Consider the following 27,053-nt stretch of genomic DNA (forward strand, 5'->3'; position numbering starts at 1 on the left):
GCTGCTGCCCCCTACAGGGCTTGAAGAGGAGGCTATGGAAACCGCATGATCTAAATCAGAGGTCTGTCCTGAACTGTTCCAAGCATTGCGCTTTACTTCATGCAGCAGGCCAGCTGAAAGACACAATAAAATCAACACAAGACAAACACAAATACACAGACAGCATGCACAGCCTCTCACACCAACATCAAGTGCACACAGAATAGCTTATCAGAGCAGTATATCCACAGGCAGAAATGTTTCAGATGCTGCACTAACTATAGGGCAACTCATTCTTGTCAGATGCAGAGGATCCAATCATAATCAACGTGCTAACATTAAATTTCACTTTTATTGTGTTAAGAGATAAAAAGAGTATATACTGTACAACAACATGACCCTAAATGATGCCAACCTGCACGATGATGGTAATTCAGCATGACAGGCCCAAGAACAAGTCATGGATGCATATGACTGCAGGTGAGTGAGACAGGCTAGGGTGCCCACTTCAGGAAGCTACATTGTCAATTGGTGAGGGGTTCACAAGAGTCCAGTGAGCATGAGCTCACCACAAGTATTATCTACAGATAGGGCTTGTTATGATCCCTGTAGAGGACCAAGATCTTTGTTGTGGGATAATGTATTACTCTTTTTATTATACAGTGTTAACTAGAGGGTCCAGGATCTCCTGTGTAAAACAAAAAGTATCCAGCTTGATCCAAGTCATCTGGAGAAGGCCAAAAAGGCACTTCATGCTAAAATGTGAAAGAAAGAAAAGCCTATTTGATGGCACTTAATGGGACAAAATTACACCCATTAGGCAAGAGCTAAGCAAGATCTGGGTGCTACTGCGTCAGCTGTGTGAACCTTGAAAGAGAAACTAGGAGATCCTCCCATGAACATCACTGAATAGGTAGTGGTCTCCTGACATGTGGAGAAACACCCACTGAAACTGGCTACATGACCCTTACTGGGAGCCACATTGGATTCAAGAACATTGCACTTTTGATTACAGTAGCAACTGAAGGCTGCCTCCTGTTAGGGTCACCATCTGATCTCATTTACTGGACCTCTGATAAGCTAAGCAATACAAGTAGCAGACACACACTAAATATCATATACTGTACATGCAAGTAAATGGGAGCAGCAGAAAGAGAAGGGAGGTTAGACCATTAATAAAGGAAGATGACATAAGAGATGACTTGTTATTCATTCCCTTATTCTTCAAGAAGCATTTTTCCTGAACACACTACCATAAAAACTCCAAATGTGAATTAGACAGATTCCTGGCTGATCAGTCCAGGGAAGTGCTTTTAGCATTGTGGTTTTCATAAAAAATGCTCACTCAGAAGGGAGAAATGCAATAATTCAAAGCATGGTCCACATGTATCAGTGCCATCCAGGAGAAATATTTCAGAAGGCAAAGAGTCTCAGTATTAAGGAAAAGACACTCACATCAACATCAGGCAAAGTACCATGAGACAGGGGACACAGAAGAACTAGTCTGGGGCAGTGATACATGTCCCATGCTTTGCTGTATCATCCTAAATGAGCTTAATGGCAATTGCACTGTCATTGTTAATAAAGGAACAGGGTAGTGGATGAGAACAAGAGGTCACAGGGTAGGTTTGTTAGATGGACATGGCAAATGGAAGAGTAATACAGTGATGAAAATAAGAAATAGAAAGGGTAAAGATAAAGATGAGAGCAACATGACACTCTGAGAAGCAAAAGCAGAGAAGCAGGGGTGAATCTGCATAAGGAAGAAATGAAACCTTTCTACATAAGGAAGAAATGAATCCGTGACACGTAAGATCAGTCCACTACAGACCGAAGAACAGTGCATTTATTACAGAGAGTAGGCAGCATTCAGTAGTGTTTGGCTTCAGGCCAGATGGCTGAAGAGGAAGCAGAACAGCTTGTCCATAGGCCTGCAGCTGGGCTATATGAAACAAGCAGGAAGACTGAATGAAGTCTACAGGAGAATGTCCATCTACAGTATCTTATGGCTGGAGGGGACAGGAGAACTGGAGTTCTGAGAGGACAGCAAGGCTCATGGGTCAAGGTAAGAGAGCAGAGTCGCAGAGGTGGTGTGCCACACACTTACTGGCTGGCAGGCATTGAGGGGATCCCGCCTGCACTGTCAACTCCTCTGTAGTGGCACTGCACTGGCTCATCACCGTACTGTCCTTGCTAGAGCCACATGCAGATGCTGCAGTGATCGGCCAAGCCAAAAGAGAACAAGAGTGCAATGAAATGACACAGTAGAGGAGCTGATGACCCCATGTCTCTGACAGCTGGAGACCACAAGCTCCTCATCTGACATAATGAAGTTCCAGAAAAGGGGCAGTAATTTGATTCCAGCTCTGTGATTACTTAAAGAGTTCCCACCATCCACTCCATAGCATTGATGCCACACTCTTCCCTAATATGCAGAGACATTATTAACTCTATAGCTGAGACTATATGTGCAACTGAACCCAAAGTGCATTAATATCAAAGTCACAAAGCTGGGTCATGGCAAATGTAGCAACTCAAATTCCACAGCTATAAGGATGGTTGACAATTAACTCTGCTGGAGATTCTGGTGAGCAAAAAGCCAAAGAGTCAGCATAAAACCAGCAGTGAGCTCTACTAATCATGTGGCTCAGGCATGAGAGAAGCTACCAGACACATGAATGTGCTATGTTCTATAAGTTTCCTTTCCAGTCAGTTTCAGGGTGAACTGTTGGCACAACTCAACATTTTAATGCTGCTACAAGATCAAAAATTATGCAACAAAATATGTTTGGCCACTGTGAAAGCTTGTCAAAGGACAAACTGCAACTAAAAAAAATAAACGTTCTGGACAAACAGATAAAAGTATTTCAGCAATAATGTTTTAGCATTAACATTTTCACAAGTAAAGAAAGTCAAAATGCAGTTGGTGTGCCTAGGGCCCAGGCCAGTGTTGTTCATACCTCTCGCTTCCTCCTCCTCTGTTGTATTACAGCTCTCCGTGGAACCCTGGAAAGAAAAAAGCCAGAAGCCTATTAAACAGCCAACAAAAGCAGGCCATCACCTTATTTTAATGAATACTAGTTTTACTCCAAGAATCCATCACTAAGAATAAATACTACATTGCAGAAGCACCACTTGAAAATAAACGCTGCCACTCAAATACAGGTAGGCGGGCTGTATGCAGTTGGGAACATGTTAGATTACATGCTACTAGATCCCAGTGAGAGTCTTATATAATGTTCTATATTTATATCCTGCTGTTGGCACTGTAACTCTAAATGGGGTTCACCAATATACTGCATGAGGTTTTTTTTTGTCATCATGCAGATAACCAGCTTGTTACGTCAACATGGCTGCCCTCTGCCTAGACATCAAATATATACATTACTTATTATGTAGTTGAGAGTCAATAAAATCATTTTCAACAAGTTTCATATCTATCAAGGGCAAATATACAATGAACAATTAGCTAAAGTCAGATGTCAGAGATGTACAGATTTAAAAAACATACTATACTTCTAATTGAAACTCTAACCATATGAGGATCCCCCCACCGTATTTAAAAGAAGGGCAACACCTACCTTGACACCATCAGCAGGATTGTGAACTACAGTGGTCTGTGGCTCCTAGGAGAAGTAGGACATGGTTTAGAAAGCATAGGATATCATGTTTTTCCACACCCTTTGGACTTCCAACTTTACACATCTACAAGCCCCCACACGCAGACAGATGAGCAGAGCAGAAAGGAAGGATGTAGAAGAGAGACAGACAAACAGACAGACTCTATATGGTGTGGGGCAATGACAAGAAAAGCGGGCAATCCAGAGTTCTTCAGAGGAAATCACAAGAGAATTGCTGTCTCTTGCATCCTCTCTATCCCAATGAAGATTAAGTTAAGGTCAAATCGAAAGCAGTAATATGTATTTGTAGCCAGCACTAAACAGGTAATCTGTCTGACTGACTGATGTTAACATTTGGTAACCAAATGCCAATACTTCTCCAAATGTGGTCAATATGAGATCAAAATGCTAAATATGATCCAACAAGATAACTAACTAATCACAGGTTCGTATCCTAGAAAATCTTGATTGTTCAGAGTTCAGAGGTCACCTGCAAAGCTGCCTATACAAAGCACTACAGGTGACTCAAGAAATTCTCTCTGGTTTTGATTACCTATTTCATAAACTTTGGATTACTGCTAGTGTCAAGAATATTTGTGAATCTTAGGTAATGTAAAACTGAATTATTTAAGTAACGCCTCTATTACACTGGTCACGAGACACTGAATTGCACCGTTTACTCGAATATTATCTGATAATAAGTGGGCCATGTGACATACATAGATGTAGTTACTGAAGAACCAGAGCAATGACTCCTGCACTATTTCAGTTGACAGGAGTACTCCACAAATAACTCTAATGATTCTTATATTCTCATTCTGTACATGTTCCCACATATTATTCACTATGCCATGTAAGCATGTTATGACAGAAGAATGATGAAGGAGACCTAGAAAGACAAAGAGAGTGAGTGGGAAAGAGAGAGAGGTGGATGTAGGAGAAAAAGGCTACTACACCCTCCTCTGGGTAACACCATTAACAATGCAAGCTGAAGCACCCTGTACCATGACTGGGACTTGGATTCCCTTAGAAATTCCAGTAGATATTTAGAAGTCTACACGGATACGCCCTGAGTAAACACTGAGATACACACGCACACACTGAGCACACTCTTCAGTCTGTATTCGCCTACTCCAAAGATGCAGTCAACCAAGGAGGTGTCTATTGTCTTCCAAGTTCTCAATGTCAAATTTACCAAATATTCCAACTGGACAGAAATCATATTTTTGTTTTCTGAGACAGGCAATTGAATTGTAGCTCGTGTATTTTATGGGGTAAATAGGGAATATCAAAGGATTTTGGAAATCATGCTTTCATTTTCTCTGAATGTCATGAATTCAATATGTGTTGTGAAGAAAAAGCTTGTTTTAATAATTCTATATAGCACAGAATATATCTGTAAGATTTTATAAATTGTAACTGCACTTTACAAGCAGATACTAGAGGTGCTCCGATCGATTGACCACAAATCTAAATTGACTAATTTTCAGAAAAAAAAAGACTTGATCAGTAATCAGTAAATTGGGCAATCACATAACCTGATCACTTCAGCCCTTGCTTTTCTAGGTTTTACCGTAATTTAGTTGCAGTACTCCTTTATGCAAGATATTATGGTAATGGAACCAGCGCACGTTTTTTTTTTTTTTCTTGCACCAAACGTTCTGTAGTGTAAACAAGGCATGTAAGGCTTTTTTTTACAAGAGAATAGAGACAATTGCAATATTAGCCTTTACATTAAAGAATATAGAGTAATAAACTGAGAAAAAGTCATCATATGCAGTTAAACAAACTGCAAGAAAAGCTACTTTAATGAATTCAGACTTGTTTGTTTTGTCCTTTAATTAAATCAGATACTGTGAGTTTGGACAGCTAATTTGTTTTTTAGTCCCTCAGCTTTTCAACTGGAAGAAGAAATGGAAGTTGCTGCTTAGTTAACAATCGTCTTGTTAGCTTAACAGCAAAATGTCTTTCTTTTACTTATAAATCTGTTAGGCATATTAGTCTTGTGTCTTCTTGATAAACAACTTATGAACATTTGATACATTTGTGTTTTTTTTAAAGGTATGCACTGTGTTTATTATTGTTGCTGTGTGTCATACAGCATAGGTTTTGGAAAGAAACAAGTACTGCATTATTAAAATGGTGTATATATATATTTTTTTGGTTAAAGAAATGGTTGAAAACATTTTTGCCTTGTTACAGATAGCTACACTACAGAAAAAACTAAACAATATGACAGATTGTAATTATAAGAATCATTTTATTTTCTTTAATGCAATATGTATTCTGGATTAATATGTTTGTACATTATTTATTAGTCTGTATTTTATGGAAATTTATTTATTTTAGTATTTTACGGTCACTGAGCAATAAGCCTACAGAGTTTCATTTTGTTATTAAAAATGAACAGTTAACTAACACCTGCGGTCTATAGTTTAATTATAAAAATACAACTTAATATAGCTCACACGGCTTCTATGCAACTGGTTATGCAGGAATTTAGTGCAAAACGTTTTTAAAGGGATAAAGAAGAAAAAAATTGTAATTGGTATCAGAATCAGCCAATCAAGCAACATGAGATTGGTGATCGGTATTGGCCTTAAAAACCTAATAGGAGCATCCCTAGCAGTTACTAAGAAAATAGAAATGGAATCGTCCCTTCATAAATCAAAGTCATCCAGACGATCTGGATCTGCATAATTAGATCTGGATCACCCTGTATATATATTTTTTTTACCAAACTTAGTTTTCTAATTTCTATATTGTTCCCAAAACACAGAACTTGGGAAATAACACATCACGTAATTAGTCCAGGAGTCCAATTAAAAACAGAAGCTGGTTGAAACAAAAATCTGCAGCCACAGTAAGCCCCCAGGATCAAGGTTGGGAAACACTGCTCTAAACAATACCAACAGCCAAACTGGATCCTCACAAAATTGGATTGTGGGAATATAAAATGCTCCTGTTTAAAAACTACTACACATGTGAGCAAGAGATGAGCCCAAAAGAGCTTGAAAGACTTTAACTTTCATCAGTCAAGGAAATTCAGCATTATTGCATTATTCCAACAAATATCATTCCAAAGGCAGTCTAAATAAAAAGATAAAAACTAATGCTGGATGCAGTGCATTTGTTTCTGAATGTTATGTGAAAGTGCTTCCTACAAAAAACACTATGCAGATGTGCTGTAAAAGCCAAGCAATAACTAAACATACAGTATGTATAAAAATGAAGTATTAATATAACAACAATAATAGCAAACACTTTTTCTTTAAGAGTGCACATCAGCACAGAGAAAAGGTAGCAAATACCAAAATCAATGTACTCTTGCTTTCCTGCAGTGGTGGACACAATTTTAAAATATAATACTCTAAAATATCACAGCTATATTTTAATCAGAAAAACCCTCTAGGTCAAGTAAATGAATGGTTGAAGCAGCTTCTTCAGCATGTGTTGGCTAAATCTTTTATGACATCAAGTAGCTTCAAGATACATTCGGCACAAAAATTTTTGGTTTACTTTTATCTTTGTGAAAAATAAGATGCTGTAGGATTGCCTGCAAAAGCTGGGTTAGAGATCAGCAGAAACTATGCAATGGGAAATCCATGTGTTAAGGGGGCAGCAGAATTGAGATGAAGTCTGTCTCACACACGCCTGTGCCAACTTACCGTTCCGTTAAGAAACATTATGTCATTCCTCTTTTGCCTGCAGCAAAACAACGGCCTACAACTCTTTAGAAAATGAAAACATCCCCCAAAGGTTGTTTTTTCCTGCTAAAGTATCCAATTAACCTTCAAATACCATGTTCAGATATATACTGTGTGAAAACAAACGTATTCAAAACTGTCCAACCAGAATATATGCAATTAAGAATGACTTATTATTTTTATGCTATTAACGACTTTTTGGTGATGGTGATCACATTAAATTGAGTGCTAGGACATATTTACTTAAATGTAAGGAGCTACATGCCTTTCTTCTGTGCCAATACAGATACCTACTCAGCTCATAACAGCTTAATATCCAAAATGTGAGACTGCATCTTTGAAACAGCTGAACTGCTCTCAGCCATACTGAAGTGGGTGCCCCAAACCTCAGCATTGTTGTTACTGGTTTAATGCCGACTGAGTCACCCAGATCATTAAAGCTGAACCAGACATGGGTAGGGAAGAAGGGAGCACAGAAATAAATCTCTCACTAAGAAACACAAACACTTCAAATGGTGGGAAAAGAGCACAGGAACAAGGCTGCTGAAAAGCAATGACAGAAACGAGATTTAGATGAGGTACCATCGGTGCGCAGGATGAAATGCTGCTCTCTTTGCTGCTGTCTACTATATTGTTTTTACTGTTGTTTGTCTGAGGCTGGGCAAAGAAAACAAAGGAATTTAGACTTGGTTCACTCAATAGGCTGCATATAGAGCCAGGAGAAGGTCTGCATGGGAAAACCTGCTGTTTGTCATAACCACTTACAACCCATACAGTCTCTCCCTCAGACAACCACATCCATCTGAGCATACTCGTGAAAGGAGGAACAAAAGTCCTACATGCCATTGCTCTATTGTCTGACTTGTCTTTATTGAATTAAAATCATGAATGATAAATGCAAATGTACCAAAGACTGGTGGATAAGAAATACAAATGCACAAAAATGATATGTATTTAGCAGTCCAACATTTAAATTCACTTTCATTCTAGCATGCCTTCTGCAATCAAACTAAAGATTAACTCCTTGTATAATCCAAATTATATGCTAAATGTAGTCTTGAATTTCTCAACAAAGTTATATCTGTAAAAGAAACACTGATTTTTTTTTTTTTCATTTTATTAGTATTACATACTCTCTTGTAACTTGGATGTGGTTCAAATTTTTGTCTGAAACACAGTGTTTGAAAAAAATGCTATAGAACTCAAAGCTTAAATTTTTTTTAAATCAGTAAATACATTTTTAAAGGCTACAGATATCAAAGAATCAAAAACATACATTGTTTTTTACAATTTATTATCTTAGAATTTATAAAATATATATCTCTCCATCCATTTTCACACCTACTATAGAGGCATATATAGCCTGAACCTATCCAGGCAGCCTCAGTGGCAAACCAAGAATCACCACTGGATAGGATGCAACTTCATAAAAAGGGTGCATTCAATGACATGCCCACCATTTAGGCTAACCTGCAGGTCTCCGGAATGTGGGAGGAAGCCAACGCAGACATAAGGACAATAAGTAAAAGGCATGGGGCCTAGATAGATAGATAGATAGATAGATAGATAGATAGATAGATAGATAGATAGATAGATAGATAGATAGATAGATAGATAGATAGATAGATAGATAGATAGATAGATAGATAGATAGATAGATAGATAGATAGATAGATAGATAGATAGATAATTATTATTGATCATTACTATGGACTAGTTGGATAATTGTCCACTGGGCTGACAGCTTTCCCAAATTATCCAATAACCTACTACCTCCTATAACAGGTTAATTTATCAGTAAGACAGAAACATTTCATGTGATTTTCATATAAATTCAGCAGTTTCAGTAGGTTTCTCCTTGCGAATGGGGAATTTCAAAACCAAGGCTCAACATCAACATGAGCACCAAGAAATTTTAACTAGAATTCCAGGATAACAACAAAAAAGGATAAAGAAAGGGCATAAAATATACATTACAGCAAGATTAACATAATCGTTTAAGGAATGCAAGGTGTACAGTATCAGCAAGACACTGCCTGAATTCCTATTAGACGTAACTGGATCATCATGCATGGGCAAAGTTTTTTTTTAAATAAACCATCAAGAGGTCAATGGTCATTTTCAAAAGGCTAGAGGCTATAAGACCAAGAATAATGAAGTACATGCCATTATAATAATTAACAAGAAGCAAGGAATTACCCAGTAAAGCTATCAGTAATTTCTACATGAAATATGAAACATTCTGCAGCCAAATGGCAAAAAGGTTTGAAGTTCATTGAAATTAACATGGAAATTTCTGACTCAAAAAGAACTGTTTAATGCATATCACCCAAAAGACTCCACCCAAACCATGATGCATTCCAGTAGAAGCATCACGTTTCCATTCAGTATTAAATGAGGCATTTGACCGCATGTCAGCATGCAGGGACAACTGATCAGAGCAAACGAACAGAAACAAGTTTAAAGAAATCCTGCTCTGCACTACGAGAATCAAGTTGCAGGGGCAAAGGTTCACCTTTGTATATAAGAATCCATTAAGTATATAAGGAGAGATACAGAGTGTTAAAGAGGTAAGAAGTCATATATCCTTGAATAGCACCGTCTGACAGCCAACCTAAATTCTTTTTAAAACTGTGAGTCATGACTTATACAATTCCCATGAATAAATACTCTTGAAAGAATTTCAAAGAGCTTGACAGCTTTCACAAAGGAAGGTCAGACAACATAGTCATATATATGTGTGAAAATGTGGTTGAAATTGATCTAACCTGCAAAGTCATTTCAATCAAGTATTAGCAGGGTAGAAGCTTGTCATGTTGTGTTTAGCTCTCTGTGTCATCAGATATTTTCTTTCTCCTTTTTTAGATAATGGATTGCATTTTAAGGTACGCTCTTCAAACACATTTTTTTCACTTGTGCCACTGGCTATCCTCTTCCAATTTTCAGTCATGAGTAGGCCAGAAAAAAGAACAGTTGGTCTATTGTAATACTGTATTTGTACAATGTGCATCAAGCTATGGTAATCAAAGCTTTATTGTAATTCTGTTAGTGCTCTTCAGGTTTAGGGGAAGAACCTCTTAGTTGCTTTACACAGGCTTTCTTGTCCAGTTATCCACCTTGTAAGCATGGTATATACGAGTATGCCTACAAACTGTACACTGTATTTAGTAATAAAGTATTTAAAGAAATTGATGATTTCACTGGTAGCCAGATTTAACAAGAACTACACAAATCTTCATATATTTTGCATTGTGCTTTTCCTGTTGCTGTTTAAATGCAAATTTTTATGTCTTTGTTATATTATACATTAACTAAACTCTGTGATTGCTAACTAATGTTTAGACTTGTAAAATGTAATGAGCTTCATAAGAATGCATTTGATTAAAAAATAATATTTTAATTAATTTAATTTATACTTTCAGATGTGAAAAAGTTGCTACATTCTAAACAACAGCATTCTTCAAGTTTTATGGGGAGATATTGGGAAGTAAGGAATATAAAACAACCCAGGTAACAGGAAACAGCATCTTTGATATACAGCCCCTAATTATGACACTGAAATCTTGTTATTCTACACCAAACAAACCATTTTCTCTTGAAATGAACATTTCTGCTTCATGGTAAAGTGAGTTAGCGACACAGTAAAATGTGAAAATGTTTAAGGGGATGCAGACTTAACATTGGTCTTCAATATATAATACACTTAGACATCATACAATTGCTATAGGCCTGCACAGCAAAGCACTAACAACACTGCCATCTACTTTCAGTTTGTATGGTATCTCCATTTTCATATGGTTTTTTGATCAGATGCCAAGTATACTTTTCACAGTCTAAAACATGCTGAAAGGATTAGTGTAAGGAAGCGTATCCTTCCACAGCTAGGTGTCCTACCCAGGGTGGGTCCCTGCCCTGTATTTTACAGCTTTGCACTGGAAAAAGTCCTTAATGAAACAGACAGATCAGCACCCAGCATTCTGCACATGGTGCAAAGAATTTGGATATTCTAGAGTCATTTACATGGCTAATGGTAAAGAAGATTGTTATAGGACCTTGCATTCCCAGGGGTTTCAATTTTTGGGAGAGAAAGCATAATCCACGGTGCTCTAAAGATGAAAATCCTTCTTCACAGGTGAGTTAGGTGACTTTTAATATACAGTATAAGCCTGGGGTATAACCTTGCGCCCAGCCATGTTATTTAAGGTGAGGGTCTAAATTTTGCAACTGTGGAAAGGAATACTTGTAATAAGCAGGAATAAGTATAATGCTTAGGCTCTATGTCACAAGTGTCTGAAAAGAAGGCTATGTCTTTGTATTTCATATTATTACATATAAACTTGTGTGTACTCATTTGTCTTTTACATAATCTAATGATTACATTCATAACATTGCCAGAAATCAATTTGGAGACTAAGGGCTTATACATTATATATATATTATTCCATCAGAATATCCTAATACCATAGAGACAAACTGTTGTGCGGCTGATTTTGCATCTTGGCTTAAATCAGTATAAGTGCCTTTCAATTACATAAACAATATTGTATACATTTTGTAGTAAATAAAAAGATCAGAGTGTAATTGGTTACTAAATCTAAAATTCTTTTAAACCTTTGCATGCATTTTACGCAGTCTTATCTCTGTAGGACTGCCTATAGCTTACAATTCACTTTTCCTTATGAATTTTACAGGCACCAAATAGTTGTTTTGATGCACTATACACTGAAGGGATGAGGTTCACCAACAGTGATCAACTGGGTAAAACCCTTTATTATTGGGTGTAAAATAAAAGTTTTAAAATCTTTTTTGTGACTGTGGAAGCACCTAGGCAAACTTCAGTTCATTTTAGAAGTGAGAGTAATAGTGCAAATGGGTGAATTCTAAGGAATTTTACTCAGGTTTAATGTGTTCCAATGAGCATCACCTTCCCTATTTAATTAAATATAATTAAGAAAGTTATGCTTTCAGCTAAATGTATACAGGGCTATGGTGAACTACATTACTCTAGCTAAGTGAGAGAAAGTAAATGGTGTTCTAGATCAGGGGTGCCCAGACTTTTTCGGCTTGCAAGCTACTTTTAAAATGACCGAGTCGAAATGATCTACCTACATTAAAAATGCTATATATATATATTATATATTGTGGAGGATGGCCGGCCGTTTATCCCGGTCAATACCTACAAGCCACCAGGTGGAGCCCTCCTTGCAGCATGGAAGACCCCAGAAGACCAGCAGGGCATCATGGACAATGGAGTTTTTATGCACCGCCCTGCTGGATGCCATGGGGGCCACAAGAGGGAGCTGCAGGGAGGACCGAAGATTTCTTCGTGCCCTATGACCCGGAAGTTCGTCATAGGAAGAGCAACGGGCTTCCGGGTTGAAGAAAAGAACTTTTACCTGACCCGGAAGTGATTGAGAATTACATGGACTGGGGATTGGGAACACTTCCGGGTCAGGAGATATAAAAGGACTGTGGGAGCTCCCAGATGGCGAGCTGAGTGGAAGGGTGGCAACGCGTCGGGAGCTGGAGGCTTGTATTATTGTGTTTATTGGTGATTGTTTATGAGTATTGTGGAGGAGAGGGTGCTTTGTGCACTGTGGCATTTAAATAAAGTCGATTTGAGGACTTTTACCTGGTGTCGTGGACAGGGGTTCAAGGGAGCGAGAGCGGCCCCTATCTACCATTATATATATATATATATATATATATATATATATATGAGAATATACTTTATACATAAAATATATGTTATCGTACCTTGCATAACTGAATAACCTTTATAGCACAATAACAATTCAATACATTTATGGTCACTACAGTATTTGGATTTAATAATCTTCATGTGGGAAAAGGCTGACTCACATAAATAAGTAGAGCCGAATAATGCAGTCAAGGAGCTTTTGAATTCAGCCGAGTGAAAAATGACGGCTGTCCGATTAACTGAGATTTTAGTTCCCTCTACTTTCTCTTTCTCAGATCCCTTTTCGGAAGGAAGTCAGTTTCGTAGTTTTTATGAACAGTTCGAAAGTGCCTTTCCACATTTTCCTTCTTTGGAATAGCAATGATAGATTGACAGATCAAACGCACTTCGATTGTGACATTGTGAGAAAAAAAATCCTCTTCCAATTCCACAATCAGCCCATATCCTCCCCAAACAAATTTTTTTTTTAAATCCCTTCTTTAGTCGATATGAATTGGAAGGCTAACTAGATCACAGACGGAGTTTTGCAGTAGCTCGCAAGTTTGATCGTGCGTGCGGGATGACCAGTGTGTTAGAAGAAAAGAGAACTCAGACTGGCCGCCCTGTATGTCAATCAAGTGGCAAATGCCATAAGGAGGATATATGATAGACTAACGTTTAAAAAAATTTTTTTTAAATGCAACGTGATCTACCCTGCACTACCTTTGTGATCTACCGGTCGATCACAATCGACACATTGACCACCCCTGTTCTAAATAGTTATGTTGCCATCAGCTCAGAGTTATGAGTGCTAGAATGCTTTTGGCTAGTCTTGTGCTGCAAGAAATGGGTTATTTGTTTCTATACTTTGTGTAACACAGCTTTACTTGAGAGAAACTAGTGGGAATATGTGGAGGGGATACTGTTTTTTACGATTTTATGAAGAAAGGATATGCTATAGATGTTTTTCTATTCAGTGACCTTGAGTATAAAAGATATGGTTTTGTATTTCCTTTGTCACATACCGTACTTTGCTGTTCCACTCTATTTTTAAAACACTGTTGTTGGTGCATTTGATTAGTGTTCATATGGGTGGCACTGGGTATCCTCTTAACACATTTACAAGTCTGTTTTGTATAAACCCAGACACCCGGTAGTGTGATTTGGTATAAAGGTCTAAATCATATACTTCCTTGGTGGTTTAGCTATTTCACTGGTCAAGTATTGTTCCTTTTTCTCTGTACTGGCATCACAGATACTGCCATTTCTGCACAGCGCATTTGTGGGCACTCGCTCTAGACATATAGGTATGTCTACTTAATATTGACTGCCCTGTAATTTTGATACCCCCACACACATCTATGCCTTTGCACTGGCCTCACAGTCATCACTTTTACAGCCATTTTTCTTGATAGTGTGAAACTGTCCTTCTCAAATAGAGGAACAAATGAGACAGAAACCCACTGAATCCTAGTCTGATTTGGCTTTTTAATATGTGGAAGGTATTTTCTTCTGTTTTTGAAGGGAAGATTATACAACTGCTCTGGTCAGCTTCAGATTCTTGAAAAGCAAGAACACATAATGAAGGGAGCATACAAGGCATTTCCTGTCAATTATCTCCAAGGAAAGTGCAGATGATATAAGGTTCATCCTAATCTGTAAAGAAAAGGTTTATTCTTGGCATAGGATTATCTTAAACAACAATTTTAAGCGATGTGTCCATTTTAAGTGGTGTATCAATTTGTGCATGCTTTTTAAATTTTCTTTACATATTATAGCTATGTAAACCAATAATGTGTTTAAAAATAAAATTGTTTTATAATTACTCTCAGTGACAGAGCAGAATAATTGCATTTAAAAATTTAGAAGAGGTACTTTCTTTTTGAACCACTGTGAAATTCAGGTCGCTCTAGAGCTAGCATGAGAAGCTGAAAACTCAAAAAAAAAAATATTAAGCACATCATCCAGCAAGCACTCATGAAAAGATTGTGGTCATCTAGTGCTTGTGAATTAATAAGCCTCCGTCCACACAAAAAGAGATTATATTAATTTAAGAGACATGACAGATATGCAATATAATGTTTTCCCTAAAAAAGAACTGCTGACACCCAAAAGAATGCTACTCAGAAGCCTCAGTCACTACAAAGCGCAACACTGTCTCCTCAGTGTATTATCATCAAACCTGTGTGACTTCCATTCCCAAATTTTCATTACTATTGAAGCAGACATGATCGCTATGGCTCATGAAACAACTCAGGACAACAATAATGGGAGATTTTTGGATTTGAAATGGTTTTAAAAAAACAAAAAATATATACACAGACAAAACAAAACAAAACAAAAAAAACTGTCACAGTGACCATTTGTCCGGGCTCACTGCCGGCCAGCTGAAAAGAGCAGAGCGCTAAGACAACAAAACAGATCAATTTAGCCCATGAAATACTTCTTATATATTGGCATTCTAAATTGTTTAACTAAAAAAGAACTGTCTATATACTCAGCAATACAACAAAAAACTTTTTAAAAATCAAATAACTTCAATAAAAATCAGTCTTCAAAATGCAACATTAGGTAACCAGATGGCAATCTTTGAACATTGACCTCATACATGCAAAAGCAGACCTACAAACTGCACTCAAGCAGAAGCAGAATGAGATCTCCAAAATGAATTGATGGAAGAAGAGGAAGCTCTCCAAAGTGCCCTCAGGTGGATTCTGAGGTGATCTGTTTCTATAAACTACACTGAACTGCAACCAGTAACATTTCAGCATAGATCTCTCATTTGAAACCCTAAAGGCTCTTGAAATTACATTCAAGAAGAATCTCTCCAAGTGAGACTGCATACCGGTTCAACATTATAAAATTCACTGAAGTTACATCAGGAATTACCTTCAAACTGTTCTTAGGTTGGAACTAATGATTCTTTTTAAATGCACTTCAAAGATAACCACAGATAGATCTCCAGCTACATTTAGATAATATCAAAAGAGGCTGGCAAAAATTCAATACTGCATTTAAAATGGAATTAGAAAGCCACTCAAGACAGAACTGTCTCGGAAGTGTACCTGTGCAAGACCAGTCACACTATAAAGGTTTTTACACTGGGTAAGTTAGTCAGCGCTCAGCATGGCAAATGGCGGTGTGACCGGACAGCAGGTCCCCTCGACCTTGCAGCGGCTCAGCATTGGATATCTCTGCTTGATGAGCAGTGGTATGGATGGAGAATCGAGCAGGGCAGGGCAGGAGAGGATAATGTCATATGGCCCCAAGCTGATGGATTCCAACAAGACAATCCCACACCCCCCTTCATTCCTTCACAAAGAAGGTGCATCTCACCATTAAACAAACACTGGAGCTGGACTTTCTTTTCTGAACAGATCAAAACAGAAAGAGAAAAAGAATGAAAGAAAGAAGATAGCCCCTGGTTAGAGGAGATCACAGAAGCAGGATGAATGAGAACAAGAGAGGAGAGAGAATACAGATTAAAATAAAAAAATTAAGACCAGCACTGCTGAGGTCAACATTGCTCCAACTGGCTGAAAATATCTCAGCCTCACCTTCTCCTCTCTGCATAGTGACTCCACATGATCTGGACGCCTGCTGCTGATGCTAGCCATCCAGAGTGACCCAGACCCAAGACACAGTAGTTCAAAAGTTATTCAGGTCAGATCTGGGTTGTGTAAGAAATACACACCTGAGCCCAATATAATAATTACTTTCTTATACTTTTTCATTTTGTACTAAAAACCTTTAAAGACAAATGTTCTAATTGCAGAGTACTCATTTAGAGTATGCTATAACCCTTACAGCTCAATATGTGTCTAATATGTATTTTTACTTTTAAATATTCTTTAGAATCAAGGGAGAGAGCAAGGGGCATTGGGCGGGGTGGAGAGATTTTGGCTAACTCACAAAAGTTCCAGATAACTCAGAAATAGAAGTTCATGCACAATAAAACTGTGAACTGCATAATGTGAAGCTACTGGTTTCTTTGTTCCCTAGGCTGGACTTAAATATATAGGCTTACCACTCAGACCTCCAGACTGCCTGTTGATTGCAGTGCAGTGTATTACGTTACCCAGCCAGCTTGGCTCAAAAGACAAGATTTGATTGACCGACAAGACCTTTAAGCCATGGCCAATTACTGTAACCTTTATTAAATGAAAATGAACTAGGAAAGATGTGAAAAAAATACAAAAAAAATTCTTACCTTCACTCCATCTGACTTTTTGTTTAATAAGCTTTTGGCGGCTGTAAAATAAAAGAACAGCATTACAATGGATAAGAGACCGCCAAACCCATTATCTATACTAATAAAAGGCAAAGCCCTCACTGACTCATCACTAATTCTCCAACTTCCCGTGTAGGTAGAAGGCTGAAATTTGGCAATTCTACGCACAATGGTCATAACTGGAACCTATTTTTTCGTCCATATACTATAATAGACTTCTGCTCGATGCCCGTGGAAGGCGGAGTTACGCCTCCCACGTAATTTAGTGCCTGCCCATATAAGGCCATCCGTCAGCGGCAATCCAATAGAAACACTGCCGCTAAATATTCACAGGTGAAGGACTGTGCTTATGCAGAGGAAGATGAGATGGTCAGGGTGGTGTTTGGCACAAACTCAGCGAAACCGCGAGAGAAACTTTTAAGTGCCGGGTCTTAGCTGACATCACATACAGCTGTGGAAATCACACGAGATGGCACCAGCACAGCTGGGAACCTTCGATGCATGTACACCGAGCGGCTCACGTGAACTGACGCAGCGCTCAGACAAAAAGCAACAGTTCCAAAGTGCTGAACAAAAACCGAATTACACAACTGAGAAGGCAGCAAAAAAATATGAAGCATGTGATACATACAAGCATATTCATAAGTGCAGCTACTGCGTAAACAAAGCACACGGTGGAAAATGTCAACGTCCCACTAAAGGAAGACTAAGAGGTGGGGTATGTGAGGAAGAGGAGGGGTGCAAGGAGGAGGAAGAGCGGGCCGAGGAACAGCAAGACAAAGAGTAGTAATTTCTAATGAAATCTGAGGTACTGTCATAGATCTTGTTCTTGTACATGGAATGACAATGAATAAAACAGGACAAAAAGTACAATGCAATATCGGTAGATGTCCACCATAATCTGCAGATTCAGACAAAACAACAGGTACAGTATGTACTGTGTTTTTTGTCTTTGAAAGTTCACAGTACTACTGTATACAGATGTTTCAGCAGACTGGGAGGAAAGCCCATCACTGTTTATATAGTACTGCATGAATATTTTAGTAACTTAACTGAACTTTCACTTTTTATAGAATGGCAAGACTGCCACAGGAGGGGGGAAGGATAGCTATGTTCAATCAGCAGCAAGAGGCCATTACAGTTGACATAGCAATATCATTAGACTGTGAAAAATACAGCAAAGAGTTATCATATAAAAGAGTCGTCTACAATTGAACTGTTCAAAACAAGATTAAAGACTCATTTCTATTCACTTGCATTCCATGACCTTCAGTAAAACTGATGGATTCCTCTTTGTGATTATATAACATTATTTCTATTTATTATGTATCTTATTTTATGTTCATAGATGTTATTACTATTTATGTTTTATTGTCTATTGGTTTTGTTTTTCTTTTATTCTACTATTGTAAAGCACTTTGGCCGCAGCATTACTATGTTGTTTTAAATGTGCTATATAAATAAATTGACATTGACAACACAAACTTTGAAGGAATCAATAGTGTCAGCCTTTCTACCATCGACTATGTCCTCCAACGCAACAGGGTACCCATGAAGAACTCAGAAAGGGTCAAAGACCTGAAAGTATGTGTACATTCAGACAGTATATTAATGTATTCATACTACTGACATCACAGTATATACAATGTATGTTAATCAAGAGTGCATATAGTGTCTTTTTGTAGCACTTACAAAACTACATCTATTTCTACATATCATACATCATGACATCAGACATCATAAATACATTTTTGTGGATGAAGCAGGGTTCAACCTCACAAAGAGGAAAAGGGGAGGCTGGAACATAATTGGCCAGTGGGCCATTGTTGATGTCCCTGGCCAGCATGGCAGCCATGTGATATATGTTCTGCCATAAGCAACTGTGGGGTTTTACACCATCATTTCACACGGGGGTCATATATATCACCCAGCGTCATTTTACATTCCTTGGTGGGCTTTGAGATGTCTTGTTTGGAATTGAGCAGCAGGATCATGAGCTCAGCGAGCATCCTACCTATGTTATAGTTTGGGACAATGTCAGTTTTCACCGTGCTGAACAGATAAGAGCATGATATAACATCAATGAGCAATTTATGTATGTGTACCTGCCATCGTACTCCCCTTTCCTCAACCCAATAGAGGAGTTTTTCTCTACATGACGGTGGAAGGTATATGACAGACAACCCTACACCAGGCTAAATCTCCTACAGGCCATGGAATTGGCCTGTGGTGACATAAGTGTGGAGTTGTGTCAAGGGTGGATTTGGCACACGAGAGGGTTTTTCCCCTGTTGCCAGGTAAGGGAGAATATAGCAGGGCTGTGGAGTTAGTAGATAAATCCTTTGACTCCGACTCCTTAGTTTCCGGTACTTCTGACTCCGACTCCCTGACTTCAGCTCCTCTGTGTTTAATACGCTAATGTATTTTACATGTTGATTGCAAGAAGGCAACATACACGTCATTGAACCATAGAACTACTGGCTAGGAAGCTGACTCTCTACCGTATTGGCCAGTTTAAACAAAAGACAAGAACCTCTGAACATACATCAGGCCATAGCACACACTACACCTACATCATTACACTTGTTTACACTCAAATGAATTTGTTAAATACATTATATCTTTCTATTATTTAAAAAAAAAAAAAATCTTGACAGGGAGATGAGACGTCATCTTCTCGGGACACAATTTGGTGTCCTGCGAGAGACACTTTAACGTCACATGAAACAAGGCAGTGAGACAGAAGGACAGCTGCCGTACAGGCTTTTAAATGATCGACGCACAGCACGACAAGCAGAACATACACCACAGCAGCAGGAGAACAAAGCCAGCAGCTGATCTGTCTGCAGTTCACGGACATCTAACCTAGCAGTTGTTGGAATGCTTTTGGCAGACACACTTCATGTGCTCCCAGCTGTTAAAACAACGACAAGAGAGAAGCAGAACGCATAGCCCGCCAGCAGCAGCAAGCCAGCAGATGATCCAATAGCATCTCCTTAGTGTGCGTTCAGTCCACCCCCCTTTTCACAACACGAGTGTCGGAGACGCAAAGTGGCAAAAGGACAGCTGCAGTACAGGCTTTTTAATGATCGACGCGCAGCGCGTCAGGCAGAGCACACTCGTTGCCAGCAGCAGCAAAAGTTCAAGACTTTCTTTTTCAAAACAGCTGATCCGACCACATCTCCTTAGCGTAGTGTTCAGCCCCCACCCCCTTCACAATGCGAGCAGCGTTATACATCCCGCGAGAAAGAGAGTTATCCATACCCGGAGCAGAAAATAAACGACAAATAGTCGTAAGTCGTAAGTAAAAGTGAAAAAAATGCATATGTAACAATTCCCATGAAAATAACAATCTCTTTAAATTGTTTATCCGGTAAACCAAATCCAGGGGTGGGCGAGCGAAGCCCCCTAGTCTGAAATGAAATGAAAACACTTTTGTAATGTACCATAATCCAGATTACAATATGTGAATATCAGGTTATATAATAGCTCAGCTGAACTTCACACTAGTAGTGTGCACTGGGCTTTATTCTTACATCAGAGAAGTACTTAATTATGATTATTGTTTGTGAAATGGGACATTTGAACTTGCTGTATTTTTTTTCATTACAATTTAAATTTATTAGGAATTGGTACATTTTTCCCCGACTCCAACCCCAGGTACCCAAAATTGTCTCCGACTCCTCGACTCTGACTCCACAGCCCTGGAATATAGCATGTGATGTTGATGAAGTGCTGTGGCCTGACTCAGCCCAAAGACGTTATGAAGCCCAATGACCAATCACTTCTTTACTGTCCTTTGATTTTGTGCCATTTACGGTGCATTATAGGTTGTGGACTGTGGTGTACTTCTCATTTACATTACGGAAAATTCTGTCTTTTGTAGTACTTACTTTATTTTACTTTATGTACAGTAAATGCTGAATCCACTGAGTTATTTTTTTGGAGATGCAAAATGCATTTACTGTATTGTAAATAAACATTTCTCCTGGAGCTATATGCCCTAAAAACAGTTTCAACTTTTTGCTGTAGTGTGTAATGACTGCTCAGTAGTGTTTATGTATTGACCAGCTTAATGCATGACCTGAAAGCAGTTTTTCTTTTTGAGCAAAGATAATACAGTTTTGAGAAGATTGTTTGATTATGCAAGATGAGTCAAAGGTTTTGTGAGCGTAGCTTGAATTTTAAGGTTTGTGCTTAGTGTTTTAAGAAAAGGAGAGGAGATTTTAGTAAATGTGTTTTAGAAATTCAGAAAAACTGTAAATGGGAAATCTCTGGTTGGATTCAGATATTCCCTTACTCAGAAAGAACCGACATGGGAAGTTTAAATTGACCTTGAATAGAAAACCCAAATTCAGAAAATGAATGGGTATTATACACCTACTTTAAAAAAGCAATCTAACCCCACAGGGAGATAATCTTTAAAACGAAAATTTAAATGTTGTGGGTATCACAAAAAAGGATGGAATATGTAATGTAGAAATTTTAAATTGGTGCATAAACTTTATATAAGTTAGAATATCACTCTAAGTAAACCAAGTCCATAATAGTTTCATTACCACTAAAAGCACCTTAACTTACAATATGGCGTTTTCTCTGTTATCACGATTCTCTCAATTTATTTTAAATACTCCCTTTAGATCAAAGACCTTTCAATCTTCAAATATTAAAATCTGAAATCACTACTACAATTCCTCTTCTCCACTGCAAGAGAAGCCTAAATAACTCAACAAAACGTTTACACAAATTTCACAAGTCATGTGCGCCACATTTGAGTAGGGATTGTTAATTAAATCATTTTGGGAAGCAGTGTGCAAGTAAAGAGTTGAGATCTGAACAAGTTTCTGCACAATTCTTTTTTCTTAGCAAATGTAAATTCACCTTATGGGTGCTGAAAGCTTTTATATCTTTCATGTAATCATGTGGCTGAACACAACAGAAACAACAAGTGATACGTGAAGTCGATAATGACTTTTGCTGACCTCCAAATCTGTGACACCTTTTAAAAATACTGTAGACACCATTAATGACATAACCTGGTAACTGTTTCATTGTTTTATGTGGCTGTAAGCTTAAAAAAAAAAAAATTGTACAATTTTCAGGAGTGCCACTGCAAGTAAAAAGTTGTAAACCTGTAACATGGTCACCTTCAAAATTACTGTCATACTTTGTAGAAATGAACGGAAAAACTACACAGAATATGTAATACTAATTTTGAAACAAATTGTATTCTTTCAAATTATGAATCAACCAAGACTACTTGTTCTAAATGATTTCCAAAAAATACTATTATTGTCACCTTTGTTTTTATTTTTTTTTTTCACATTCCTAGATAGAAGTACCTAGCAAAACTAACAAAATTTACAGAGTCACATAACTCTGAAACTAAATCCGATTATAATATAGTAAAAGAAAGGAAAAAAGGGTAAGTTTAAATATTTCTTCACAAGCTTAGTATATATGCATTTGCCATGCAAAATTGTTTTCAAAACTTAATCGCTTTCTATAAATTTAAATAAAATATCTTGCCCACTCTGGCGCTTTACAGTGGAAGGCACAAAGAAAAAGCTTAAAAACTCATGAATACGTTAATTTTTCAACCAAAGACAGTTATTGATTATTGATCCATTTTAATGCATATTTCTAGTACTATTTTTCTTGTGATAAGGATACATTTTCTATTTGCTTGCGTGATTTCTCACATTAATACAGAAGTAAATTAAAACAAAATCAACCACATGGCACAAAACGTTTACTGTGATTTGGCCTGTTGGGTGGAAACCATCACCAGGAGTGTGGGGTGGGTGAAAGATTGTTGCACAGGAAGACTAAGTGCCGAGCTATCATGCACAGTTTGTCTTCTTTAGAAATGTCTGAATCTCATAATACATGTATTGGCATTTGTTTTGTTCAAAAATGACCATCATAAACTATTTTACGATGTGTGTGCAATTGTAAGATGCACATAAATATACTCCACACAGTCGCAGTCTAAGAGCCCAGACTAGAACCAATTCTCTCAAAGTTCTGAGGCAGCAGCCCCACTATTGTTTCATCATGCAATCAATAAACTGAATGGCTTAAGACCATAAAGAAAATAAAATGCTCTAAGCTTTACCAGATGCAGTGTCTTCCTATGACGCCTGCAAAATACCTTTACTCATCTGCAAATCTACTGGACTAAAATGTAAGATGAAATGGGATATCTACTGAAAGTTTATTAGTAAACATTGGGGAAAAACACTAACAACTACTAAATACAACAGACTGAAAAATGCTGCACTGATTATGCAACCATGCGTCAAAATGATCTAGCAATACTTTGATTATATGAGACTACCAATATTATGCTATGCTATAAAGCGTTCAGTAGCAATGTTGGGAAGAAAGTAATGTGACATGTGTCTTCTGGAAAAATGTAAAAGTTTATACATTGTGACTAGGTGATAATATTTACAATCCACCTTTCACAAGTGTAGTGTACTGCCTATCATATGTGCACTTTATTATATACACAACTTCAAAGGAAGCAAAGTACTTTTCTTAAATCCTTTGTCAAGAGAGGCTTATATACCATAGGAGTTTTGAACAACAAAGAAGCAAATTTTAAAGTAACAAAAGAAACCTTTACTAGCTATTAAGACAGAGCTGCTGATTGCTGAAACTAGGTTACAAGCTTAAGTGTTCTTCCTCAGAAATAAATTGTAACCTTTCTTTGTAATCACCACAAATTTGACTCAACAAAAAAGTAAAGAAAACTGCTTACCTGAAAAGTTTCTTGACACCAGCATAGTGGTGAGGATTGCTCCCTGAAACAAGGCAATAAATTATATTAGATATATAAAAAGACAGTGGGCAAAAAGGTTGCAGAAGACATAGGTTTACAGATGTCAATCTGTGGTGAAATGATACAGGTCAAATCCCATTGTAGTGAATAGCAAAGTATTGAAAATTTCAGAATAACGAATACTTTTTGTGGGCCAGGACAAACGTTCATACAACATGGTGTTAAACAAATTTCGTTTTTAACGAAATGTAATTTTCAGTATAATGAATGTTTTCTGGGCCAGAAATGGCCACTGAAGATGATAATGTGATGTAAAAATACTTAATGCCATGCTGAGTCTTGGGAACCCTGCAACAGGCTGCCTCATAAAAAGCGACAGTCTGTTGTGAAATATTCGGTCTTGGGCAGTCTTGGCATGAGTGTAGGCACAGCATCATACACCTAGCCAAATGCATACCTAGTGTCTGCGAGAGTAGTTGTGTTATATCTAACAACTCATTTTTATTCTGTATTCATACCCGTATTTCTATTAAAAAAAGTTACATCCAACGTCTCATTTTCATTCTGTGTCCATGCCTGTATTTCTAAAGTCTTGTTTTCATTCTGTATTCATACTTGTATTTCCATTAAAAAAAAAGTTAGATTTAACGTCTCGTTTTAATTCTGTGTTCATACCTGTATTTCTATTAAAAAGAAGTTGCATCTAATGTTTCGTTTTCATTCTGTATTTTCATACCTGTAATTCTATCTAAAACAAGTCTCATTTTCAAATAAAATAGTTTTTGCCGAGTATGAAGGGCTGCCTTTTTTATACACGTATTGTCAATCCTTGGTCACAGAGTTCCACGAGAGATAGGAAGGTGAGTCCAGGTTTCCAAAGAAAATACAGTTACTCTGTTACAGTATAGAGAAGATAGATATAGTGTCAAGACTTAAGTCAATATATATGATGTGCTGCTACAGGAGAGCTCAGAACTCAAGATAAGAGCTGTGACACGTACAATTGTCCTGCTTTAGTTCCCATCTTCAGATTAGAACACATGCAGCTCGGAATCATCACTGTGGCAGAGCAGGTCAAATCAGTAAGCGTGATCCTACAGAGGACAACCAATTACTTTGCCCCTACTGCCCTTGCAGTAGAGCAGGTATGGAACTGTCCTTGCCCTGTATGTATGTGTGTATTGTCGCATGCGGCTGGGGGTGTAGCCCAGCCAGGGCACCCAGGAGGACCGGAGGAGGGCTTGTGCCTCCTCCAGACTACGAGGGGGTGACCATCCTGGTTGTGTTGGGGGCCATGGGTAGTGGGCTTGGAAGCCCAACCCTGCAGGGGCCCGTGGCCACCGCCAGGCGGCGCCCCGGTGCCTGAAGAACCCTGGACTTCAGCACTTCCGCCACACCAGGAAGTGCTGGGGGGAAGAAGACTGGGGACCCGGAGGGCTTCCGGGTGCGCAGCCGGCACTTCCGCCACACGGGGGTGTGTTCGCGGGGGATGTCCGGGATGCAGCTGAAGCCCATCCGGGTTGGGATAAAAGGGGCCGCCTCCCTCCGTTCATTGGCAAGAGTTGGGTGGAAGAGGACAGAGCTCGACAGAGGAGCGGAGGCGGCCAGAAAGGAAGGCACGGAAGACTGTGAGGCCTGGACTTTGGGGGATCAGTGCTGGAGGCACTGGGTGTGCACTGAAATATTTGTAAATAGTGTATATAATAAATGAGTGTGTTGGGTGCAAAACCATTGTCCGCTTGTCTGTGTCTGGGTCCAGTTCCACAGTATATATAATATACATGCACACACAGGGTGAGTCAAAATTATGTTAACATTTAAATGGAAAAAGCAATCTATTCACAAAACATATTTCATATATGCAAGATGATTTACAGGAATGTCTCAACCTGTTCACCATCGTGTTCAACACATGTGCCATTCGCCATCTAGCTCATCTGGATAAAGCTGGAAGGCTCCTTTTATCTCAGCACCTGGGAGTGCTTCTGATGTCAAATTACAGCCTGGCAGCACTTCTGGGTCAGGCGGAACCTCCTTTGAAGTGTGCATCTTACTTATAGCTCCCTCTGGTGGCACCCGCACACCCTGACAGGGCTGTTCTCTAAGATTATATGTCTCAAGATGCCCTGCAGGAGTATGGATGGGACCTGTGCCAGAGGGAGGCAGCCACCTATAAACTGGGGAAATAAACAGTCCCCAGAGCTAACTCTTTCTTTGCCCTTCCATTTTATCTCAGCCAGGAAAGGTACTGAAAACACATCTGACCAGGATCTTCCTTTTTCTTGATCAGGATGGTTATTCATCCACCATACACACACACACGCACAGAAAGATTTGTGCATTAATTCATTTTAAATTCCTATTAACCCTTCTTAATCATTGTGATACATTGGTTGTGGTCAACGGCAGGTACGCTGTGCCTTTTAAGTTTTTCCCATATATTGTACTTTAAGAAGTACATTCAAGTTTCAGATTCATTACTGTGTACTTAGATCTAATATTTTTATTTCTTATTGTAAAATATGACATTTATCTACATTAAACTTCATCTGATGTACATCCTGTCAAGTATAAATTTTATTCAAATCCATTTATAGTATCCACCATTCCACTAAGATTAATGGCATCTGAAAACTTAACTTTCTTCTTGTTATTTTTTATCTTGATCATTCATAAAAACTGAAAACTTAATCTTCTTCTACTTATTTTTTATCTTGATCATTCATAAAAATTATGAAAAACGATGAATCATGTCCTACACCTACAGGCACCCCCATTTTCGCCTAATTTTACTTGAACCACACAACACACCCTTAAGGCAGTATTCCGGGCATGTCTACTGCACATTGAACTCATCCCTTCTTTAGTCTGAGGACCAATAGCTCTTCATATGGTTCCTTTTCAGAGTGATTAAGTTACTTAGTTATAGAAAATGAAACAATATTTTAAAGAGTTAAAATACATTAAAGCATAATCAATGCTTAAAACTTCAACCTTTATTAATTAATGAGAGCTATTTATTATAAAAAATGGTCACTCTTAAATACCT

The 27,053-nt window shown here is 38.1% G+C and overlaps 1 protein-coding gene across 10 annotated transcripts in view; it reads right to left on the minus strand.

The window, feature by feature from the left end:
• Window positions 1-27,053, minus strand: part of camk2g2 (calcium/calmodulin-dependent protein kinase (CaM kinase) II gamma 2) — a 124,322-nt gene that overhangs the window by 9,879 nt on the left and 87,390 nt on the right. Inside the window, exons 12-19 of one of the 10 annotated variants that reach the window (XM_039768155.1) lie at window positions 23,984-24,026; window positions 17,197-17,237; window positions 16,323-16,355; window positions 7,889-7,963; window positions 3,561-3,605; window positions 2,940-2,985; window positions 2,087-2,191; window positions 1-113 (exon numbers count right to left, since the gene is read on the minus strand). The exon at window positions 1-113 is cut by the window's left edge and continues 10 nt beyond it. In XM_039768155.1, coding sequence (XP_039624089.1) covers window positions 1-113; window positions 2,087-2,191; window positions 2,940-2,985; window positions 3,561-3,605; window positions 7,889-7,963; window positions 16,323-16,355; window positions 17,197-17,237; window positions 23,984-24,026 — 501 coding nt within the window. The remainder of the gene's footprint in view (window positions 114-2,086; window positions 2,192-2,939; window positions 2,986-3,560; window positions 3,606-7,888; window positions 7,964-16,322; window positions 16,356-17,196; window positions 17,238-23,983; window positions 24,027-27,053) is intronic. The other 9 variants (XM_039768173.1, XM_039768165.1, XM_039768182.1 and 6 more) reach the window with 9 other exon arrangements.

Source organism: Polypterus senegalus, chromosome 1 (assembly GCF_016835505.1).
Source record: "Polypterus senegalus isolate Bchr_013 chromosome 1, ASM1683550v1, whole genome shotgun sequence".
Taxonomy (NCBI): domain Eukaryota; kingdom Metazoa; phylum Chordata; class Cladistia; order Polypteriformes; family Polypteridae; genus Polypterus; species Polypterus senegalus.